At 44.6% G+C, this 20,897-nt stretch overlaps 2 protein-coding genes and 1 long non-coding RNA gene across 5 annotated transcripts; 1 reads left to right on the forward strand and 2 right to left on the reverse strand.

Annotated features, from left to right (window-relative positions):
• Positions 1-204: 204 nt before the first annotated feature.
• On the reverse strand, positions 205-5,514 carry stum (stum, mechanosensory transduction mediator homolog). Of its 2 annotated transcripts, XM_088286074.1 has the most exons (3): positions 5,105-5,514; positions 2,309-2,491; positions 205-401 (listed from the first exon to the last, which is right to left on the reverse strand). In XM_088286074.1, exons 1-3 carry the CDS (start codon positions 5,304-5,306, stop codon positions 367-369), a joined length of 420 nt encoding a protein of 139 aa, XP_088142200.1. In that variant the 5' UTR covers positions 5,307-5,514; the 3' UTR covers positions 205-366. The 2 variants fall into 2 exon arrangements, with proteins under 2 accessions (XP_088142200.1, XP_088142199.1); XM_088286073.1 differs by lacking the exon at positions 205-401 and having other exon boundaries at positions 1,649-2,491.
• Positions 621-14,785, forward strand: LOC148316219 (uncharacterized). Its single transcript, XR_015840141.1, has 4 exons — positions 621-776; positions 946-1,143; positions 2,273-2,487; positions 14,583-14,785. It is a non-coding gene; the product is annotated as an uncharacterized LOC148316219 (long non-coding RNA).
• ehd3 (EH-domain containing 3) lies at positions 8,920-20,421 on the reverse strand. Of its 2 annotated transcripts, XM_088286064.1 has the most exons (9): positions 19,917-20,418; positions 19,369-19,671; positions 16,098-16,274; positions 14,552-14,649; positions 13,015-13,156; positions 12,837-12,936; positions 12,484-12,654; positions 11,547-11,711; positions 8,920-11,418 (listed from the first exon to the last, which is right to left on the reverse strand). In XM_088286064.1, exons 2-9 carry the CDS (start codon positions 19,593-19,595, stop codon positions 10,891-10,893), a joined length of 1,608 nt encoding a protein of 535 aa, XP_088142190.1. In that variant the 5' UTR covers positions 19,596-19,671; positions 19,917-20,418; the 3' UTR covers positions 8,920-10,890. The 2 variants fall into 2 exon arrangements, with proteins under 2 accessions (XP_088142190.1, XP_088142189.1); XM_088286063.1 differs by having other exon boundaries at positions 12,837-13,156; positions 19,917-20,421.
• Positions 20,422-20,897: the final 476 nt, after the last annotated feature.

Raw genomic sequence — 20,897 nt, forward strand, 5'->3', positions numbered from 1 at the left:
CGTAAAGATGAATACGTGCGTCATTCCAAATTCCTGTCCACGCAATGCGGCATCTCAAGGCACTACATTATACGTTTTGTTCGGTAGTGTGTCATGAGAAGATTGTGAAACATTATGTGAGGAAAAAATGAAGGATTTTTTTATTTTTATGAGAAAGTGCACACGCGTTTGTTTGTCACTCCCAGTTCCCGTGTAGCCTCGCGGCTAGCATGCAAGCATTTCTGCAGATAATTCCCGTCCTTTCTTTGACTCCAACTAGTCGACGCCTCTCGGGGTCTTCTGTTGTGTGTAAAACAGAAAAGGTTGCCGGTTGTTTCGGGCAAGGGGTGTCCAAGTGTCCTAGCGAGCCAATAATGCACATTCCTCTCAGACGTCCTGCGGAACGTCCTGATCTTTGTAGCCTGGATGTTGTGGAAGGGAAGAAAAAAAGAAAGTCTTGTGAGCCACAAAGAATGATAAAAATGAATCCTAAAAGTTTTTAAAATGCGTAAGTTCAAACCGTTGAAATCTAACATTCGGTTAAATAATTAATTACAATAGTATGATAAAAAGACAATTTCAATATCCGCTAAATCACCCATTCAAAAGGATGAACTTTCCCTTTAAGATTTGATGCGATGTCGAGTTGTGGCACTGCGTCAGTTCTACTCGCACGAAGCAGAGAGCGAAGAAGACGAATACAGAGAAATAGGAACCAGTACTTAAGGCACTTTGGAAACACTCTACATGGTCGATGATAAACAAAAGACTTATTTAATCAATCTATGGCCGTTTTGGTAAGTTTGAAGTTATCATACCATAAATTGGTTGTGATGCTACATGTGTGAATGTTAGCTTGACGTTACCATCGTAGCTGTGTGAAGCTAATGTATACTAAGCGCACAATTTTGTTAATTTGATTTATATGGACAACTTGAATTATTCATCTTATGACTTGTTGTACAGGTCAGTTTTTTTGTGCTTATTATCCGTCCCGTTGGAAGTTTGCATCGAGGAGGACTTCATGTGTGCTAGAGTGAGCGACGCACATACTCTGAATTCAAGATGGCGAGCCAAACCCGCGAACTTCGTTTCAAAAGACGAACTTCCTCTTTTTCGTGCTGCTGGAGAAGCCGCTGCACAAAGATCCCGGACTCATTCGTGGTAAGATTGTTGGAACATACTGAACGCTGAACACACGTATTCAACTCTGAATACAAGTGATATTTTTGCATTTTCACATCTTAATTGACATTGTTGTGGTTCGTTTTACTGTATTTCGCCTTTTCAATGATATAATCAATTTTCTCATTTGAATGAAGAGGGAAACAAAGAGTAAATTCAGGAAGAAATGAAACTTCGATTTGGATATGTAAATATCCAAATCGAAGTTTAACCAGACGCTTTTGTTTTGTGCAACTATTGATGAAACAAAATAGAGTATTTGCAATAGACAATTTTTTTCAGGTCACCTGTTGAGCGTTATAGCGCCACCTGTTGCATTGGCATACACGTTGCAAATTGAATTTCTTCCAGAAAGACAATTGGCTAGTAGCTTTGGCGTCTGCGATTTGTGTGTCATGAATTCCCTTGGGAAGCGTCGTTTGTGAGCAAATAGAAAAAAGGGAGGTTGGAAATAATAACCTACCCTCAGAAACTTTGGGAAGAAGACATGGAAGAGAAAAAAAACGTTGTTAGTACTTGAACCTCAACAACATGTCAACCTGAGTGACGCACACAACTTGCATTCGTCGGTTCACGGCCGATAAAAAAGAAAGGCTGAAAAAGGGGACGTGGGCGGAATTAATGTGAGGGGGAAAAGATACGTCAAACAAAAAAGGAAGAAGATGCGGGCGAGACGGCAGGCGACCGTGTGGGAGGTGGCGAATGGTGCTCATTAGGCGGATGGGCGGCGGAGAGGAAACGAAGCGCGGCTTGATGACATGCGACGCAGGAAAATCATCATTAGAGAGGGAAGGAGGGAGATCAACTTGTTACGGCAGAAAAGTGACAAGATGAGCATTCTGCGCTCTTTGATGACGTGATCCTGCATGGGAACATGTTCGCTCGCAGCTTTCTGCAGAGACTTTTAAGATGCGCCACGGGCTGCACATGCACACGCACACGTTCACTGCATGGCGGCAATTAAGTCATTGATGCAAATAGAAAACAAATCTTCAAGAAAGAGACTTCCAAATGCCACCCTTGTCTTTTATTTACTGTCAAACTAAACATAAAAGCAAAAGATTTCCACCCAAACAACTCTTTGTCTTGTGTGTTATTCCAACTCAAGCTGAGTGTTGCGGCGACGGCGTGCGATGCGACTGACTTGCCAGGATGACCATGTCCATGCCCCAGAAGATGCTCATGATCCATCCCACCATGATAACGGCTGTCGCCATCTGGATGAGGGCGGCCGCCACGTTGAGCCAAAAGACGCAGCATGCGCCACGCTCGGCCACTAGCTCGCTGCGAGCGCCGCACAGCACCGTGAAGGCCGACATGAAGGTACCTGCAACACAAATCACATTTGTTTTTACGTGAAGCCCACATGGAGAATATAAGCTTTTGATGGTTGCGCCAAATATCGTAGCTGCTTTTAATTAGGAAACTCTTGTAAGCAGTCGAGGGAATCGTCGAAAGATTTTGGTCGGTGACAAAATAAAGCGTCCCAGCGTGAGGAATGCATGGTGGGCGTTTGTGTCTTTTTTTTTTTTTTTTCCCATGTCATGCTGGTGGAACCCAACAGTAGGAGCAGGTGGGCCGCGTGTGCGCAAGTGTGAATAGCAACACACAGTTGATATACTCATTTCACACTTTAATTGCTACAATTCATTTACTTAATTTTACAAACCGTTTATGGTAACAGAAACGTTATCCAGGCAGATCTTTAAAAAGAAAATCTGTTCCATATTGTTTGATGTTTAATAAGCAAAATTAAGTGAGGCACAGATGCTGCTTTAGAGCGCCTCGTTATTGTCTGAGAAAAATGCAGATGAGCAAAGAAAAATTCCAAAACAGGAAGTCTGACTTGGATTGAGACTGCGTTCGCATGGCTGCTTTAGAGTGCACCGTTGTCAGCTGTGAGTGCGCGCATGTCACGGAGAGAAAGAGAGAAGAAAGTCTTATGCGACCAAAAAAAAGGAATACATCTCAAATTGTAATAATGAACTTCACTGCGCAAAAGACTGAGTGAGCATGTGGGAGACATCTTGAGGGTGCGTGTGCGCGCTTGTCCAGATATCAGCCGGACTAATGACTGTAATTACACAAAGAAGTCTCCAAAGCGCCCACTGCTTGTGTGGGAGGTTAATGACAGAGTGTGAAAAAAAAACAGAAAGAGACGAGCAGGCGAAGTAAAGGCAGACAATAGAAAGAAAGTCTTGAAAAGAGTAGAATGGGATGACTTTGGGAGCGACTACCCACAATGCATTGTGTGGTTTCATTTTCGTGGGAAGCGATGGTGTTCTTTACGAATGAGTTATTACATTATTATTACTATTTAGTGGAAAATCAGTTTTGTTGAGGAAGCCTCCATTTCAAACTCTTCCGGTTGGATGCATAAATAGTCAATATAACAATACTCTTAGGCATATATTCTTTATCTTCTGCGACAAACTACTAATTTTACTGCGGCTTACTGAGGAGTCACTTGTGACCATCCGACGACTCTTTGTGTATTCTGACAACGCACACACACGCAATCAAAAGGGTAGGAGAAGATGCCGGGCTCCAAATGTAATTACACTCAATAAAATCGGATGATTTGATTTTGGCCTCCAGGTTGGAAAGAACAAAACATGTCCCGTTCAGTGGCGCGCGTGCACGCACACACAGACGAGCGCGACTGAATTGTGTTAGTTTTCAAACAGCGTTGTCATGGCAACTGTTTAGCGGCCATTCATGGAAATGTCAAGGCATTCAGGCAAACGCGCGCCGCACTGTGTGCGGGTGCTCGGGACAATTTGGTCGAGACATGTCAAGTCAACATGGCTACCAAGAAGTGAGCCTTCTGCCAGGCTGCAAAATTGTGAATCCCTTCTAGACTCTCTTGTGATTAATGATCATCGAAATGAACTTGACTTGAACTCTTACGTTTTTCATTGTGTGCGTATTCACCAAAGTGTTGAAAAAGATGCAATAATATTCACAAGTGGATATCTCCCGAGTGAATTGTAAATATCTGCAAGGACAAACCTTACACACGTGAATGGAAAAAGTCATGTCATTTGTCTGAGGTGAAACAATGTCGCAGATACGCTCATTTAGTTTTGACTCGGCAAAACAAAGTGACCGTTATCTTCATCGTCTCTCTTACGATAGCAACGAACGCACCGGCTGCTAAAATGAAGATGAAATAAATGACTAATCATAATTGCGTTTCGGAAACCGTGCCTCACTCGAGTGTCAATCAAATAAGATTTGTTTTTATACCTACACATCACCCACCAGGTTTTCACCGAGCTTGCCATGCAGTTTCCTCCAAGCTAGCAAACCTTCCTCACAATATTCGTCTATAATTATGTGCAAAGATGTGGATGATCAAGTCAACCCAAAGCTTTCACTCTTTGTTGGTGTAAAATGCTGGATTACAGAGGATGATGTCCAATCTTTTTCAACAATAACAAATACTTCCTGTTTTTGTTCTTCTCAAACTAGTATGGCCCCATCTAGCGGTCAACAGTGGAATTACACCCAATATAGGCAATAACTGTGCAAAAAAAGTCCTGGAACCCGTGAAGGAGGGCAAGTTTTACTGTACGTATTTGAAATAAAGGAAATGAAACAATGATGATTTTCACGATCCAGCCATAGCATGCGTTCTGTTTTAGCCACACACCTCAAATATCAGGAATTTGTGAAGAAAAAAACATTTTAATGCTAAATGTCTAAAATTCTCCTACATAGTTCCCAGCAATTAACTTCCAACGCTCTCAAATTCAGCTGTACCATATTGAACTGACTGCAAAATAAGTTGCATATTGTAGCGATACACATTGAATCGTCTTTTGTTGGGGGGATGCACACCCCTAATATACGTATACGCACAAATCTCAGAATTCAGCAAACATTTTGTAAATGGTCTTTGACCGCTACAGATAAGGCGTAGACACATCAAACTCACCAAGTCCAGGTATGAAGGTGTTGAGGAAAAGGCATATGACCGCCAGAGGGAAAGGCATTGTGGGTATGGCGGCCCTCAGGGGTCCCTTCTTCTCCCGGACCTCCACCACCACGCCGCCGCCGCCGCTCCTCGGCGCGGGGCCCGTCAGGGCGGCTTTGACCCCCAAGCTATCGCCCACCGTGCTCCCCTCCTTTTGTGCCATCGGATTTGCTTAATAAGTCAAAGTCAACGCGATCCAAAATACTGCAGTCCTAAAAAGACTCATTGGTGACGTTGCTCATTGGGCTCCTAAAAATGATGGCATATTCATATTCATAATACTAATCGAAATTCCTGGAAGGACGACTGGAGTTTCCTGGGTGTTTCTTTCTTTCGGTTAAATGGGTTCTCAGCATTTACAGACTGGTAGAAAGCGCTCACTACGAATCCCCCCCCCCCCCCCCCCCCATTTTTTGTCGACTCCCGCTCACCCCTCTCTCGCCTCCCCACCATTTAAAGGTACAGCGCACTCCTCATAGCGCTCATCCTCATTTGAGAATGCTGAGAGTCCAGCCTTCACGTTTGTGCCGGCGTGGCTCTCTCATCTATTTTGTTGGCCTGAATGCTACAGCCCAAAATACATTTTGGTGTCATTTCTGAGAGATGAGCATTCTCACGAATGCTGCTGCTCATAGGAAATGTGATGCTGTGAGACGAGCAAAAAGAGTATGAATGCTGAAATGCACGGCTGCGTTCACAGGAACGCAGCCGTGCATCAAAAATGTTTTCCATGCCGAGAGACAAGCGTTAGCACTCATCTCATCGAGCATCAAAAAGAAGTTGTTTCTCTGAGACGCACATATATACAATTGCTTTTCTTCCAAAATTAATCGCATATTAAATCGCAATCACAATATTGAAGAAAAAAACGTCAATTTGATAATTTTTTCAAATGGTTGACCCCGACTCGTTTCTTAAAGCGCCACTGTGCGTCATCGGACTTCTCTCCATCTGCCGCTTGTCCGATTGTTCATTTATCGTTTGAAAGAGATCATAACAAACAAAGAACACAATTTAGATCCCTCGTTAACAATTTAATGATTGTAAATGGTCGTCTTGCTTTCTACCGCCTCGGCTGTCATCTCCTAGCAACCCGTGAAGCTGCGGGTAATTACTTGGGGCCTGATATTGATCTCCCGCCTTTTTGGCTCCGTCTTCAATTTTAATTTCCTCTTAAGTCCTTGTTATAAAAAAAAAAAAAACACTAAGGATGTCGGCGTCATTTATGACATGCAAACCAATTTCTGAAAAGACACTGGATGTCAACCATTTTGTTTTGAAAAGCCCTTCATTTTGCACCCCTTTTCTATGACTAAAATCTGGACATTTTCATTTGGTGGAGTATCCACTTTTGTTGCCAGCAGGTATTAACGGTTGTTGTTGTGTCTTGAGATATTTTACGATGACGTTAAATTTACACCGCAATTAACGTCATGCACATTGTTGCTATAGGTACCTTTTTTTAATTTTTATTTTTGTCAGTGCTGTCCCATGAAAAAAAATGAGAGCTGTGCTTTAATGTGTCCTTGTGTAGCCATAGGAATCAGGCTTAGAAATCACAAAGGTTCTGGAGCGCCATCTGCTGGCCATACACCAAACACGCAATTAGGCCATTTGGAGGTATACATATTTATATACATAAAAACACATTTTGACATTAAAAACATTAGAAATAAATGATTCTCCAACCTCTTATTAAAAGAGACTACATTTGTGTTCAACATATTAACCATAAATGGTAAATGAGTGATCACTAGGTGGCAGCAGAGCATCATAGCATAAAGACTCATTCAACTGCTTGGCGTGAAATGTTACAAACTAACAATCATACTACAATTAATACCTATGTAATAATAACAAGTAAACATGTTTTTTTTTTCTGTTGGTGCTCATTACAGATTAACTTAATGTTGAACTCTCAGTGCGTGCAGGCCCAAAAAAAAGTGCTTTAATTGCCAATCCTGTTGTGCTTCCTTTCGAAGAAGGAAACGTTGCGTGGCGTGTTTGTCTTCCAATATGTTCACCTCATCCTTTTCTCTTGACAAGTGCAGATAGACGAAGCCGCCCCATTCATCACTCTGATAGGCAAAGTTCCCTCCTTCGTGCACCGTGACAAACGAGCTGGGCCTCCCCACCGTTGGAAAAAAACAAGCTAAAAAGTTAGCTGCCAAAAAAAAAAAAGTAGTCAAGTGATTCTCAAATAATATTTTCCCAGTCAAATGAATGGAAATAACTTTAACCCGTTCCAGCTTTCCCATCAGAAACAAACAAACATTTTTATCACGTGTGTTTAATGAGGAAAATAATCCATCATATCATAAAAACAAAGTGATGACTCTAGGGAGCAGTATCAGACAGACAGACTGACATGTCGTTCATTGAGACAGACTCAACTCTTCTCTGCTCCTCAGTACCGCACGAATAAAAGCCCTTCTTCAGAGAGGATAAAGAAGATATGGCTAGTTATTATTGCTCCTGATAGGACGCTTCGGTGAAAACCTCCTCTTGGCATCGCAACTGTTAACAATTAACCCTTCGAGAAGTACGTTTGTCACAGTTTGTCCATGGCGGCTGCCATTAATTAACATCCCCGTGTCGCCACTCCTTTCTTGTGACTTGTGACTCCACACCCTCGTCCCTCTGCATGAGTACACGCACACTCACACGCACCCCCCCCAAACACACACCAAGTCCAGTCTCCCAGGAGAGCATAGATAGCTGCAGCTAAAGAATCCCAGGAATGGACTTAATCACGTTCCTTCTTTCTAAGTCTATTTATGAGTTTGGGGAAAATGAAGCCCCCAAAGATCGTTTCATTTTGGAACATGAAATTTGGCGGGCAGGTCTGTTTTGAGTAGACCCACCAAAACATCTCAAGAAGCCTTGCCTGTAAAGACGCAATCAATTTGGCATTTTGGTTTGAAGTGGCGATTTCCGTGTCGTTTGGCTTTCTTTTTTTCATTCAGCCCAGGACAAGCATTAAATTTAGTAGGCGCATTCAGCTTGCATAGAGCCACCAAAAAGTCTCAAGAGGCCACACCTGAAGTCAGCCATTTTGGTTGAAAACATCTACTTTGCTTTCATTTTAGTCATTTGACCTCAATTGAAAATTCTGCCCTTGAACCCTTAACATCAAGTCGCTCGACAGCGGACCCACCCAACAATTTGGAAGGACCCATGCCCCCAAAAAAACACAGGTTGGAAGCGGCTATTTTTTTTTTTCTTATCAAAGATTCTGTGTATCGCTCCCTCGTACACACAAACACACGCGTTCATTACACGTTCATGCGTCTCTGTCGTTCAACACTTCTGACAAACCTGTTACTTATTGGATGTGGAGTACACTTTTATTTTTTCCTCAAGGGACAGATAAGATATCTTGCCGGACGCCGTCTCACTGTCTCCATTTTCCAGGAAATACACACGTCCTCAAAATAACCTGACGCTTCCCATTTGTCTGCATTTGTACACGGGGACACGCATGACACTGATTCCAGCACACACCCATTGAGTTCAGGCGTGTGTGTGTGTGTGTGTGGATGTTTAAAAAATATGGCCGTTAGGCATTTCTCCAAATTCTGATAAGGTTGAATTTGAAAAGTGAGACTTGTTTTTTTTAAAATTATTATTCATATAAATTGGATGTATTCATGGGTGCACTTTATATGCTAAAACATTTTCCATGATTCCAAATGGTTTAGGAACGTTAAGACGTTGAGATTTTGGATTTGCGTAAATGAGACGGTGGTGCGAAAACATGACCAATCAGACACGACTCTTGCTCATGGGGAGGTTTATTGTGCTGACCGCAAACGCGAGGCATCCAGAATCCAGAACTTTACCATCCATTCACATTATAGGAGACGTTCTGTTATTGTGCCGCGACAACCGACAACAGTTTTGGTACTTAACGAGTCAGTTGAAGTGGAGAGAAGAAGGCGATCCTGGCATCAACGATCATGGCGACAGCGATAACAAAAGTCACGTTTCAATTTGTGTTAATGAGTGTGTTGCCGCTGAGGGGCGTTAGAAGAGAGTTAGCGATCATTCTTAAAGGTATCATACAATAAAACGACACGGCAGCAGCACACACAAGTCACAGTATAAACATTGAAGACGACATCATTTCCCTGCGATCCTCGTTTGGAACACTTTGAGCTGCTTTTTGGATTTCAGTACGGTCGTCTTTTGATTGAGGTTTATTTTGTTGTTGTTGTTTTTTTTTTGACCAACCCTTTGAACTCTGGTCCCGAAATGACCAACCAGGAAGAAAGAAGAAATGGTGGAATGCGCTAAAATCTTTACCAACGACATTATTTGACTTTTTTTTTTTTTTGCCATCCTGTGCCACCCACGAAAACAAAATTCCCCTGCTTCAAAATATCCAACATTGTTGAGTCATTCCCATTGTTTCTTGCTTTTAAAGGCCCTTTAAAGCGAACTTTGACGTTTGTTTCTAAATACCTTTTACATGTGTGAAGATCATTGCATAAAACATGCGCAAAGATTGTGAACGTGATGACTTGGGCGTGGCTAAAAGAGGGCCGGCCCAGTGACGCACTCGAGTATCCGCGGTCATCCGGCGCAATTTCGACATGCACTAAGCTAGCTGCGACGACGTCTTTAAAAAGCAGCTTCCTTTCGGATGGCTTCAGAGCGCCTCGTTGTCAGCTGTGAGTGTGCGCATTTCTCAGTGGAGAGATTTAGAAAGATGCTCATAGAGTCGCAGGAATTTTTCTTCGGGCTCGTAGCAGCTCAAGTGGTATTTAGTAATCGAGAGCAGGGACGGTCGCTTGATTAGTCAATTTGTTTTGTGTGCTTGACAATTTTTTTCAAGCATTAAAATTTGTTAGCCAAACAATTTTTTCACTTTACAGGGACTTTAAAATTAGGCTACCGTTGTCTGCGTTGGAAACATTGAGAATTCCAAAGTGATGAGAAAGTTCTTTGACCGATTCATTGAACTGTCCGAGAATTTGGTTTGTTCAGATTCAATTGCCGACATGAGCGAATTGTCCCAAAACGGCCGCTCGTAACTGAAACCTTCTTCGGCACGTCATCAACCGGAGGTCGCCGACCACGTGCTCCTTTGTTTATTGTGTCACACGGCCACTTTAAGCAGCTAACGTCGCTACGATAACGTCATCCGGCCCATCCAAACCCAACCGATAAAGCACAAGCACAATATAGATTTTGAACGGAACTGAAATGAGGGACCACCTTTCAGCTAAATATCTTCAATTGTTGCTTTTTTTTTCATGATTCTTCTGATTCTGATCATTATAAAACAGTGAAGTGCGGTTGATCTTTTGTGTCCTTCGCAGGCAAGTCCAAATTTAGACTTCTTTACTGAAGGTCTTTTTGGGTCCGCTTTCAATGATATGAATTGCAGGCAGAACATTTGACTGTTTGACAATACTTTGTCCTTCAGTATTTAACATTTCAACAAAGAGAAATGTCGCCTTTTTTGTGGGTGGGGTGGTTAAATGTTTGACGTGTAAAAGTGTTTGTTTACTTTTATGTAGTCTATATTGCAGAGTTTATCCTATCGCGGGTGCATCTGTAAAGTATCGTCCACGATAAATGAGATTCACCGTATAAGGAACCTTGAACCAAAGAATTGTTCCTTAAATTGACATCCCTTTTGCCTCAATCAATTCAATCGACTGCATGATGAAGTCCATTCCCGCCGCAAACGTGTTTCTCTTTTCCGTTTTTGAATGATGAGCGCCGCCAGGCGATTCCTTTTACTCCGCTATTTTCCTCTTGGAAGGAGGCAGCAAATGCGCCGGCAGCTCGGTGGGCAGCTCGTGTCCCTCCAGCTTGACTTTAATCAGGTGGTTGGCCAGCGCAAACTCGTCGTCGTCCAGCATGCCGTCCTTGTCGATATCGGCCAGCTTCCAGATCTTGCCCAGCACCGTGTTGGGCAGCTTGGACTTGACCATCTCCCGCTTGGCGTTGGCGCCCGTCACCTTGCCGTTGACGGGCGACAGCGTGTAGAAGATCTCGTCGTAGGCCGGCTTGTCGCGCGACACCACCCACTCGGCCTCGTCGATGCCCTCGCCGGCGCCCTCTCCGTAGCCGTGGCCGAAGGGGCCGTTGAGCGTGCCGTCGAAGGCGCCGCCTTTGACCACGGGGTTGGGTCGCTGCGTCTCCTCCTGGCGCACCAGCACCATCAGGCCGGCGATGTCGTGGGCCAGCATGTCGTCCACCGCCTCCAGGAGCTTGGACTTGAGCGGCTGGAACTTGGTGAGGTCCTGAGCTTGGAGTTGATCCTGGAAGACAAAAGCAGTCAAGTCGTCACTCAGTCCAATTAATTTTTAAGTCAAAGCATTTGTGCCACCGCTTAAGGTAGTAAAAAAAAATCAATAATTGTTTGACAGCCCCGCTTCCTCGTTCTTACCTGCATCCTCTTGAGATTTGGAAAATCTCCAGGCGATATCTGATGTTCCCTCTCGATGCGCTTGTAGATGTCTCCCAGGCTGGCGATAAGCTCCTTTTTCTTGTTCTCCCGGCCAAACACCGCCGGCATCTCCTTCTTCAGGGAGCTGATGATGTACGCGTGGACCTGCGTGGCGGGATTCAAAAGGGGTAGAAAGCGACAACGTGAAATGCGGCTGCACACGTTGATGGAAAAAGTCGCTTTAATCGGAGTAAAATTGCCGTCGTTAATAGACATGAGCTTCAAAAGTCTTCATTTCCGTATTGCTGTACGACCGGACAGAAGGAAGGGAGGTCTCGCACAGCCGTTAGAGAATTGTAGTTTACTTGATGACGCAATACTTCAACAAAAGTCCAAACTACATCAAACGTCTCAAACTGCTTCGGACGCGAGCACGTGCCGGCTAGCGACGTTAGCTTAGATACGTTTATACAGTGTATATTTGCATGCTTTTTATGAATGTCTGCTGCTAATGTTATACATTAACGGCTACATTACGCCGCCGACTCTGTGTGATCTAAATCTTTGCTGCTGTAACACTTCAAATTTCCCCATTGTGGGACTAATAAAGGACATCTTTATCTTTATCTTTATCGTTAGCTCTCAGGTCGAGAACTCCATCTGGGAAATCGGGCATCCTTGGCGACATAAAAAGTGTAACCCCCGAATCTGGCTCGTGACCTTGACGCTCAACACGCATCGGCTGTCAAACAGGAAAAGTACATCGCGGTGTTTCCGACAAGTCGCTGAGTGTCTGTCCTCAGACAGGAAAGAGGAAATCATTGACGTGTCATCCCAATTGTGCGAGCAGACGACGGGAGACGCGGCAAATGTAAACGAGAGCTCCTTTCGCACCGTCCGGACACAAGTTTTCAACTTTTGCAAGCGCACGATTTACCTTTGCCAGCCTCGCCCGCTTAATCAGATCGTTGAGCTTCCTCAACGCGGCGTTTCGCGGCAACGACTGGATGTCCTTGAACAAATCCTGCTCTTCGGCCTCGAACAGTTTCCTGTTGTCGGCAATCAGCAGCGGGTGCGACCAAAAGGAGCCGATGTACACGCGAATCACCTGCCGCAAACAAAAAGGGAGACTTTCTTTGATATTTTGCGGAGCGGAGCGTTTGCGAGCTCCAAATGCCGCACGCGTGCAGCGATGTCACATTGATGCGAAGGGTCACGATCAAAAGATTTGGATTTTTATTGGCCCAAAACTAATCCAGCGAGGAATAATCGGTTTGGCATATTGTTTACCTCGGGTGTATTGACAATTTTTCCAAGTGACCACATGAGTGCACCGTACACTCGCATCAGCTGCTGAGTCTCGATCTGGTCGGCCTTGTTCAACACCACCCTGACGACGGAAGAAAAGAAAAACGAGCGATCGTGGCTTTGTTTGATGCGCACGTGCAAAATTCTCGTCTCCAAGTACCTGATCTTGTCCTCGTGGTTCTTCAGCGCCTTTATCACCTCGGAAAACTCGTCGGAAATGTCCAGTTTGTGAGCGTCAAAGAGCAGGATGATCCGGTCCACGCGCTCGGCGAACCACTCCAGGACGGCTGCAAAGTCGTAACCTGTCCATAAAAAAATAAAAAACACAAAGTCATGAATCCAAACGGTTTTGTCTGCGTAGGTTCACTTTGCAGCACGCGGCGCAAAATCGGAAGAAATATTTGCACACTGAGCCTGCTAACGCATGCAAAGTCAAAGTCATTAGTGTTTAATCTTCAGGGACTGCAACCGAGTGTCAGCCGTGCGGTAGTCGTAGCAGCGGCACGAGTAGCGCCTTTTTAATGCAAACGTGCGGCTTCTTGCGCAAAACCGACAAGATGCTTTGCTCAGCGATTTCAATTGGGTGGAGCAAATCCGCACATGGATTTGAAATTGTATTTTTGCGACCCATGTGACAAGATTCCGAAAAATCCAGAGCAAGAAATGAGTCCAAATAGTTCAAAGCCTAAAGTGCGGCATTGTTAACCACCGGTGGAGCAGCACGTTGACGTCTCGCAGACGATACCTCCATAAGGACATCTACGGAGGCAGCTATAGCCTGAGAACTCCTCCTCTGGTCACACGTAGCGTGTGCGAGTTCACCAACAGGCAAAAGAAAGAGGAAGACAGGACAAATAGGGATGTCAAAGGAAATTGGACGCATGCGAAACAGTGAGCCAACGTGCAAGCGGGACAAATAGCGCCGTTTTTGTCCGTGTCGGCCGTTGGCATGGCAACGGCGCCGTTGTTGAGCGTTGGGAATGCCGCTCGGTGGCGCCACAGCAGCCTGAAAAGGATTCCGGGAATTGCTGTTGGCATTTGTATATCGGTGACGTTTGGGCGCTAGCTTAATACAAAAGACTTTTACACCGAAGCGACAAAGCGTGATGACTGGATTAGATAAAATGCTACGTTGGCCTCACATTTCCAACTCTAAAATTGAGGATCATTTGAAAAGTTGGAAAAATGGATTCACAAATCAGGTCTGATTAGCGTTGGCGTGGCAGGGCGTGTCAGATTTGCCACACTAAAATGATTTAGAGTATTTCAAGTGAATTCTGTTAGCGTGTACATTAGCGTCACGTTTTTAGCTTTCCACCAAATGTTTGATGAGCGCAAGGCTCAGCGATAATGTCGCAATTAAATAATGTATTTATTTTAGTTGCTAGTCGCTCATGTTACTGTACCGAGGACACGCACACTAAACTCATTTTTCCCCAAGACACAAAACACGAAGTTCTGTTAGCATGCATTCTGTTTTCATTGTGAGAAGGCAAGCTCATTTTGGATGCTTGTTCCTGTTCTTTGAAACGCAAGGGACATAATCCCGCTGCAATGCTGACATTGTTGGATTCAATGCGACTGGTTTGGATTTGGGGAGCTGAATGTGTTTGTTCAATGAACACAATTACACACACGCACGCGCACGTAGATACAAGCATAGAGTCATGGGGTCAAGTGTCACAAGTGTGTTTTACCTCGACTGATTCTCTGTTTCTCCCCTGACAGGATCCCCGGGGTGTCAATCACACTGATGCTCTCCAAAACTGGGTTAGTCAGCTGAGCGCACACAAACCTACACACACACACACACACACATATGATTGAGACAGCGGAAACGTGTCAACACAAACTCAGCAGTCCGCTGTGTAAATGTTCAGGAAATGCACGCCTCAAATGCTGACGATTGTTGTGAACCAAATTGCACTTTTTGCCCGGCAAGGCGATCCCAAGTGAACACGAAATAGGCTCCCAGGAAAAGCGTGACACACAAAAATCTCTTCAGTGTGTGTGTGTCTCCCCAGTAGGATATCGTATTCCGTGGGAGGAGGCGTGAAGACTCTCAAGCTTGCACCTTAACCGTTTCAATCACTGCTCGCTGTCTTTTCATTCCGCTAAAGTCTCACAGCCACGCGTTACAGGCTAAAACGCTGAGTCAGTCAAAATGTCGGCAAAAGTCTCGTTGGAAGCGTCGGGAGGCAACTGTGTATGTTTGTGCGGGTATGATGAATCTCTTCCGAGCGGGGGGGGGGGGGCATCATCAACCGCGAGACGTTATCAACTCCTTGTCTCTCAACTCAAAAGTCAAACATTTTGCAATTTCGTTTGAAGCTTTCGCAGTGTTTGTCTTTGGGTCTGGGGTGACTTTTTTTTCGCGCGTTTAACTTGACAAATTTCATGCTGGTAATTGGAATTAGCTTGGGGGCCTAAATGTTACTCCAAGCGCCATCTCAAAATGAGCACCTTAAATCCAAATCACAAACATTATTTTCTTTCAAGAATGGCGCAATGAAAATTTATTTTTGGTATGATAAACATGCCCACCAAATTTCATGTTGCATGATGATAGTTTGACAAAATACGTTTCCAAAACAAGCCTAAAAAAGCAGCTGCAAACTAAAATGATCTACTTCAGCCGTGGGTTTTTGTAGGTCAAATTTTGAAAGACGCAAACAAAATTCATTTTTGTCCTGTGAAAAACGCTTTTGGTTTGACGTCAATTGCGATTGGTTCTCATGACTCTCCAAATGCGACCTTGAGTGCACTTAAGCGTCACTTTCAATCAACAGCAGAGGGCGCTATAGGACCAAAAGAGCAACGCCCTGAGATGGAGGAAAAAACGATGGATTCATCTGCTTAATTATGAATACACAAATGCAATAATATTCAGAATGCCACGTTTAGATTTACAGAACATTGCAAAGTAAAGTGTGCCGAGTTTGGTGTCAAAGTCGTCCTTTGACCCCGATAAAGGGCCTGTGAGGGCTTGCTCATCGCTGCTAGCAGTTTGAATTTCATCTTGAGAATTTTGCAGTTTTGTTTTGCTTTGGCATGACCTACATACATCGGCCACACACACACAAATGACACCATCAGGTAGCGCAAAGCGGGACTGGTGAGTGCAAAGAAATTCAATCACAGAGGAATGTAGCGCTGCGCTGCGGATTCTCACTTGGGCTTCGCTTGCCGCCTTCCACTTTGCACACTTGGCGTGAGAGCATGACAAGATGGCGGGGCGCAAACCTGTTGAGGAAGGCGTTCCCGAAGGCGTTGAGCTTCCTGAAGGGCTTCTTGGGGTCCACCACAAGCGCGTTGCCGGGGATCACGCCTTCCGTGTCGCCGTGCATCACCGCGATGAAGGAATCCGTGGTGGGCTCGGGGCCGATGCGCATCCCGGGAAAATCCTGCTCCAACAAGTAGCTGTGGGACAAGTCAGGCGTTCGGTGACCAGATGCTTTTGATAAGATGAGGACAGAGTTAAACGTGAGCAGCACAGTTGGGCTCTGGTGAACGTTCTCCAAATTCCAGCGTCAAGCAAAATGTAGGAAAATAAAAATGGCGGAAAACTGTGAGCGAGGTCTGAATGTCGTGGACTTCACGAAGCCGTCAAAGTGTCGCACGTGTCGATGACGCCCAGAATGACGGTCACGGCCGAGTGGTCGAGTGGTCTAAGGCGCCGCGTTCAGGACCCAGTCTCCCCAGGAGGCCTGGGTTCGAATCTCAAATTTCCCCATTGTGGGACTAATAAAGGGAATATTATTATTATTACATCGACAACGTTTGCTTTTTGGGTTACACGGACGATGCCCGCGTTGTTTTTCTTTCTCGTCACGTGACACGTTTGCGGTTTGTTGCTCGGCAGAATTGGTCATCTGCTCTTCTAATTTTACTACGATCGAGAGTCCGGAGAAGTTGTTGGCGCTTCCAAAGTCCAGCTTGAAAGCAGTGCAATGAAAAATGAGTCATAATAAGACTAACTATTATTTCTTGACGGCTAACAAGTGATAAAGGTCATTTTGTAGGCCAACTTAGTCATGCTTGGCAAATTTCAATTCGGGGCAGATGGTTGGACGCGCCTTTAGTGGCTACGTCGGCTTAACGGCCGGGCCGATCCTCCCGACGGGAACTAATGCGATCTTTTAGAAAATCTTCTTCCTTGGTGGTTGCTGACAAACCAGTTTGAGTCGTGCCGTTTTGCTGGCAGCGCCCGGATCGCATGTTTGCAACGTGAACGTTTTGTCACGTGCTCGTTGCTGATGCAAAATGTCAAGACAAACTTGACGAGATTTGAAATGACTCTCAAGCCGTTTGTTGCTATGGCAACATTGTCATGACTGGATTTTAAGCCATATAATGGGCAACACGGCAAGACATGAATTGAATTTTTGAGGCATATTATTCGAAAACATTTCTGATAAATTGTAAAAAAAAAAAAAAAAAAAACGGTAACATTTGAATTCACGAGTACATGATCATTTTTCTTAACTCCATAATATCATTTTCTGTGGTTCTCGTGAGTCGCCCATTTTTATTCTTTTTTGTTTTAAGGTGACCAAAAATGATTGCTCACCCAACAAGTCGTCAAGTTTTGAATCCTCCACCCATCGTCATTCTTCACGTTACAAGGGGAGCAGGGGGGACGATGTTACGATGTCGTGTCTCGTAAACACAGGCCGGCATATGACTTCCAGCTTTGAAGGCGACGATTCATTTTGCTGTCAGTGTTTTAAGTGTTAACAGATGTAAGGATGGCTGGCAGATACCCCGCCCCTTTTTTTTCAACATCTTTACGATGAACACATACAGTATATCTACAAAGACACACACTCCTTGCTCCTCGGTGGCGCCATCTCCGCTGACAAGTTGTGCAATGCACACGTCCGACGGCATCGCAGTGCTTGATGGCGTTTCATGCAAAACGCAAATCCTCCTTTCGGGGTTGGCTTTATATTCTCGGAAAGAAGAACCTGAACGCAACGCGACAGCTTCTGCTCGCCGTTCAGGGCCCTCACAGGCAATTTCAGCCATTAAAATATCACTTGATGAGTTATGTTGCAAAGTTGTCCAACTTGGAAAGCGAGCGCAAAATCTTCATTCGGTGTTGAATGAATCATCTGCGCCATTTCTCTCCATTTTTGGCGCTGCTGACGCAAGCTTGTTTGATAGCACCCTCGTGTTAAGTCAAAGTAAAGTCTGGTTGAATCAATCACGCTAAACTACCGACTATTTTTTATTTGTAAATTGTCGCAAACACATTTGGTGAATGTAGTTCCCCAAAAAATACAAATAAATAAAAGGCTTTGTTATTCTACTTGAAATGTTGAAATGAATCATTCACGGAGTGTGCCTGCAGGCGGGTCTGACCGAAGGTTTTGGACATTCCTCATTGTCGTGTTAAAATGTCACCGGTCAGGCTGCTGGCCGGTGAAGTGAGCAGGTGGGTGGTGGTTTGGGAATGCGGAGGGTTTTGCGCTGTTTTCATCAACGAGCAATTGATGAAAAGGCAAAGAGAGGAAGAAGATGAGAGGTGGGATGTCTGCAGGAAGTTGTTAAAGCGCATCCTCGCCGGCTTGAAAGGACTCATTCTGAGTGTGTGTGTGTGTGTGTGAGAGATCAAGGCATTCACGATCTTAATTCACACTGTAATTACATTGTTACTGGAATGTTGTACTACGGTACAAACAACACCAAGAAGTGGACGTCTCTTCTATCGAGTGACATTTAAAGATGGCCGAGGGTTCGAACAACGGAGAGCCTCGGCTAATCTAAACAAACGGCATCCACACTGATATGTTGCCAAGGCTTCTTTGAGCCTCCGGTCCGTCCGCTCGCCATGATTTCAGACATCCGGCACCCATCGCGTACGTGGAGCGATCGTCTTCCCGCTTGTCAGTCGGGATTTCGACTCCGTAAAATAAAAGACAACACGTTCCGATTTAGTGAAGCCCAAGTTCCAAAAGTGGATTTAAATTTCGATCTCATCCAACATTTTGGCACATATTTTACGTGAGCCGCGTTGAAGACAAATGTCACAAAATGTATCAAAAGTCGAAGGGGACCGGGAAAGAGCCCTGCTTCTTTTTTTTTTTTTTTAAATATTGAGCACTAAAGTTAATATTCTAGTTTTATCAGATGGTGGTTAACTTGTCGCCATACGACAAAATGTTCGTCAAAATATCGACCTTCTGTGAACTTAACATGCATGTTTGAGCAATGTGGCAGGAAGTCGGAGTACCCAGAGAAAATCGCAGCAGAAAAAAAAGAGAGAACGTAACTCCACAAAGGAAGGCCTGAGCTGAAATTCAAAGTCTTCACCTGGTGCTAACCACTCTTCCACTTTGAATTGAAAACATTTGTCTTTGCTAATTAGGCAAGCCAAATGTTGCTTGATTCACGCTCTATTCATATGGAGCCATGTTAAATGTTACTTGGGTGTGTCTTCATCTCATGAACTCATCAACTTTAACGTCATCTCCCATTGATCCAAATTGTGTTTGTTTTGTGCTCTTCTCACCGTATGAAGCTGGTCTTGCCCGTTGAGTATTGGCCCACAAGCAGCACCATGGGCTTGTTGTCAAAGTCAGCATCCTCTAGCGCCGGCGAATGGAACTCATGGAACTTGTAGCTCTCCTCCAGCGGCAGCAACTTGGTCTTGTAAAGCTTCTTCAGACCGTCGCTGACCGTCTGGAAGACCTCGGGCTCCTTCTTCCTGCGGTCGTCGCCTCCCAGCCAGCTGAACATGGCGGCTGCGCTCCTTTTTGCTGCTACTGCTTCTTCTGATTGGTTCTTGTGGTCTTGTGGCAGGTGAGTCCTAGATCTTTAAGGGCGGACAGGTGGATGGAGGCTTCTTCAAATATGAGCAATGTCACAAATAAATTAATTTAAGCACAACTGGGGTCATGAAGCACAACGCACCTACAGATGTCTTTTTTTAGGTTAGCTTTGAAAAAAAAAGCAATTTAAATGACATATCTGATCTGGAATAAGAAGTAATGGAATATGTTTTAACTGTGGTTCGAGAATGATAATTTGATGCTATTAGAAGAGAAAAAAAGTCAATACCCAAAGCTGTCAAGATGGTTTGTGCTGTGGCAATTACAAACGACACTCTAATTGCATTCTCTTCATCCGGGTTCTTCCAGCTGATTCCAAGCCCGTGATGTTCCGAATCGGACAAAAAACGGTTTTGTCTAACCGACTTGACCCAATATATTGTAATCTTGTCAAAAGAGTTTATCGTCCTAGCGCGATAATGCCGCTACGGGGCCGTGGGTGAGCACAGGAATCCCATCAATGATGCGCTGAGCTGCTGCGATGCTGTCAACCGCCGTTCTCTCGCCTTCCTTCCTTCCAACGCCACCACCGTTAGCAGTCATAAAAACACGCTCGTAAAAGTTGAATTGTGGCGTTGGCGATTGCAAATTAGAGACAACGAGGTGAGATTTAGTCGTGTTTCGGAGCGTTATGGGGCGGCAGCCGGGGTCACTCTCTCTCTCCCCTCCTCCGCTACTCGTATTTAAATCCCGACTGGCTGGGAAACCCGAGCCCACCGGAAGTGGCACACGGTCGGCCTTGTGGCCCCGCCCAGTGATGCAGCAACCTGAGCCAGGTCGCGTGCAGCCGCGAAATGGTGCGCCACCTACAGGCGCAAAGCTGTATGCTTTTCCGGACAGCTTTCTTTCTGTGGAATAGAAATGTGTACTGAAGTCGTAACGCGCTGGCAACTACCGCTAACGCACGAGTAACGTTACCATTACAGTAAGGCAAACACTTCTAAATAAATAAAACGATCACAAAAAATACTGATGTAATGGAGTAATTGAAAGTTAGTTAAAGTCTGTCGATAAACCACACTACGAGCACAATAGTAAAAACGATTTAGCTGCAGCAGTAACTGAGTGTGTTTCTCTGTTGTACTCTTATTGCAAACATATGCAGTAGTAAAATGACTAAAGAACACGACATAGTTGGATTAAAAAAATATTAAATAACCCAAGCCGTCTTGTGTTAAAACAGCAATTAGAATATCGCACGCTGTTTGTA

The sequence above is a fragment of the Idiotropiscis lumnitzeri genome, chromosome 21 (assembly GCF_059441095.1).
Source record: "Idiotropiscis lumnitzeri isolate Australia: NSW breed Sydney's pygmy pipehorse chromosome 21, RoL_Ilum_1.0, whole genome shotgun sequence".
In the NCBI taxonomy this organism is placed as follows: domain Eukaryota; kingdom Metazoa; phylum Chordata; class Actinopteri; order Syngnathiformes; family Syngnathidae; genus Idiotropiscis; species Idiotropiscis lumnitzeri.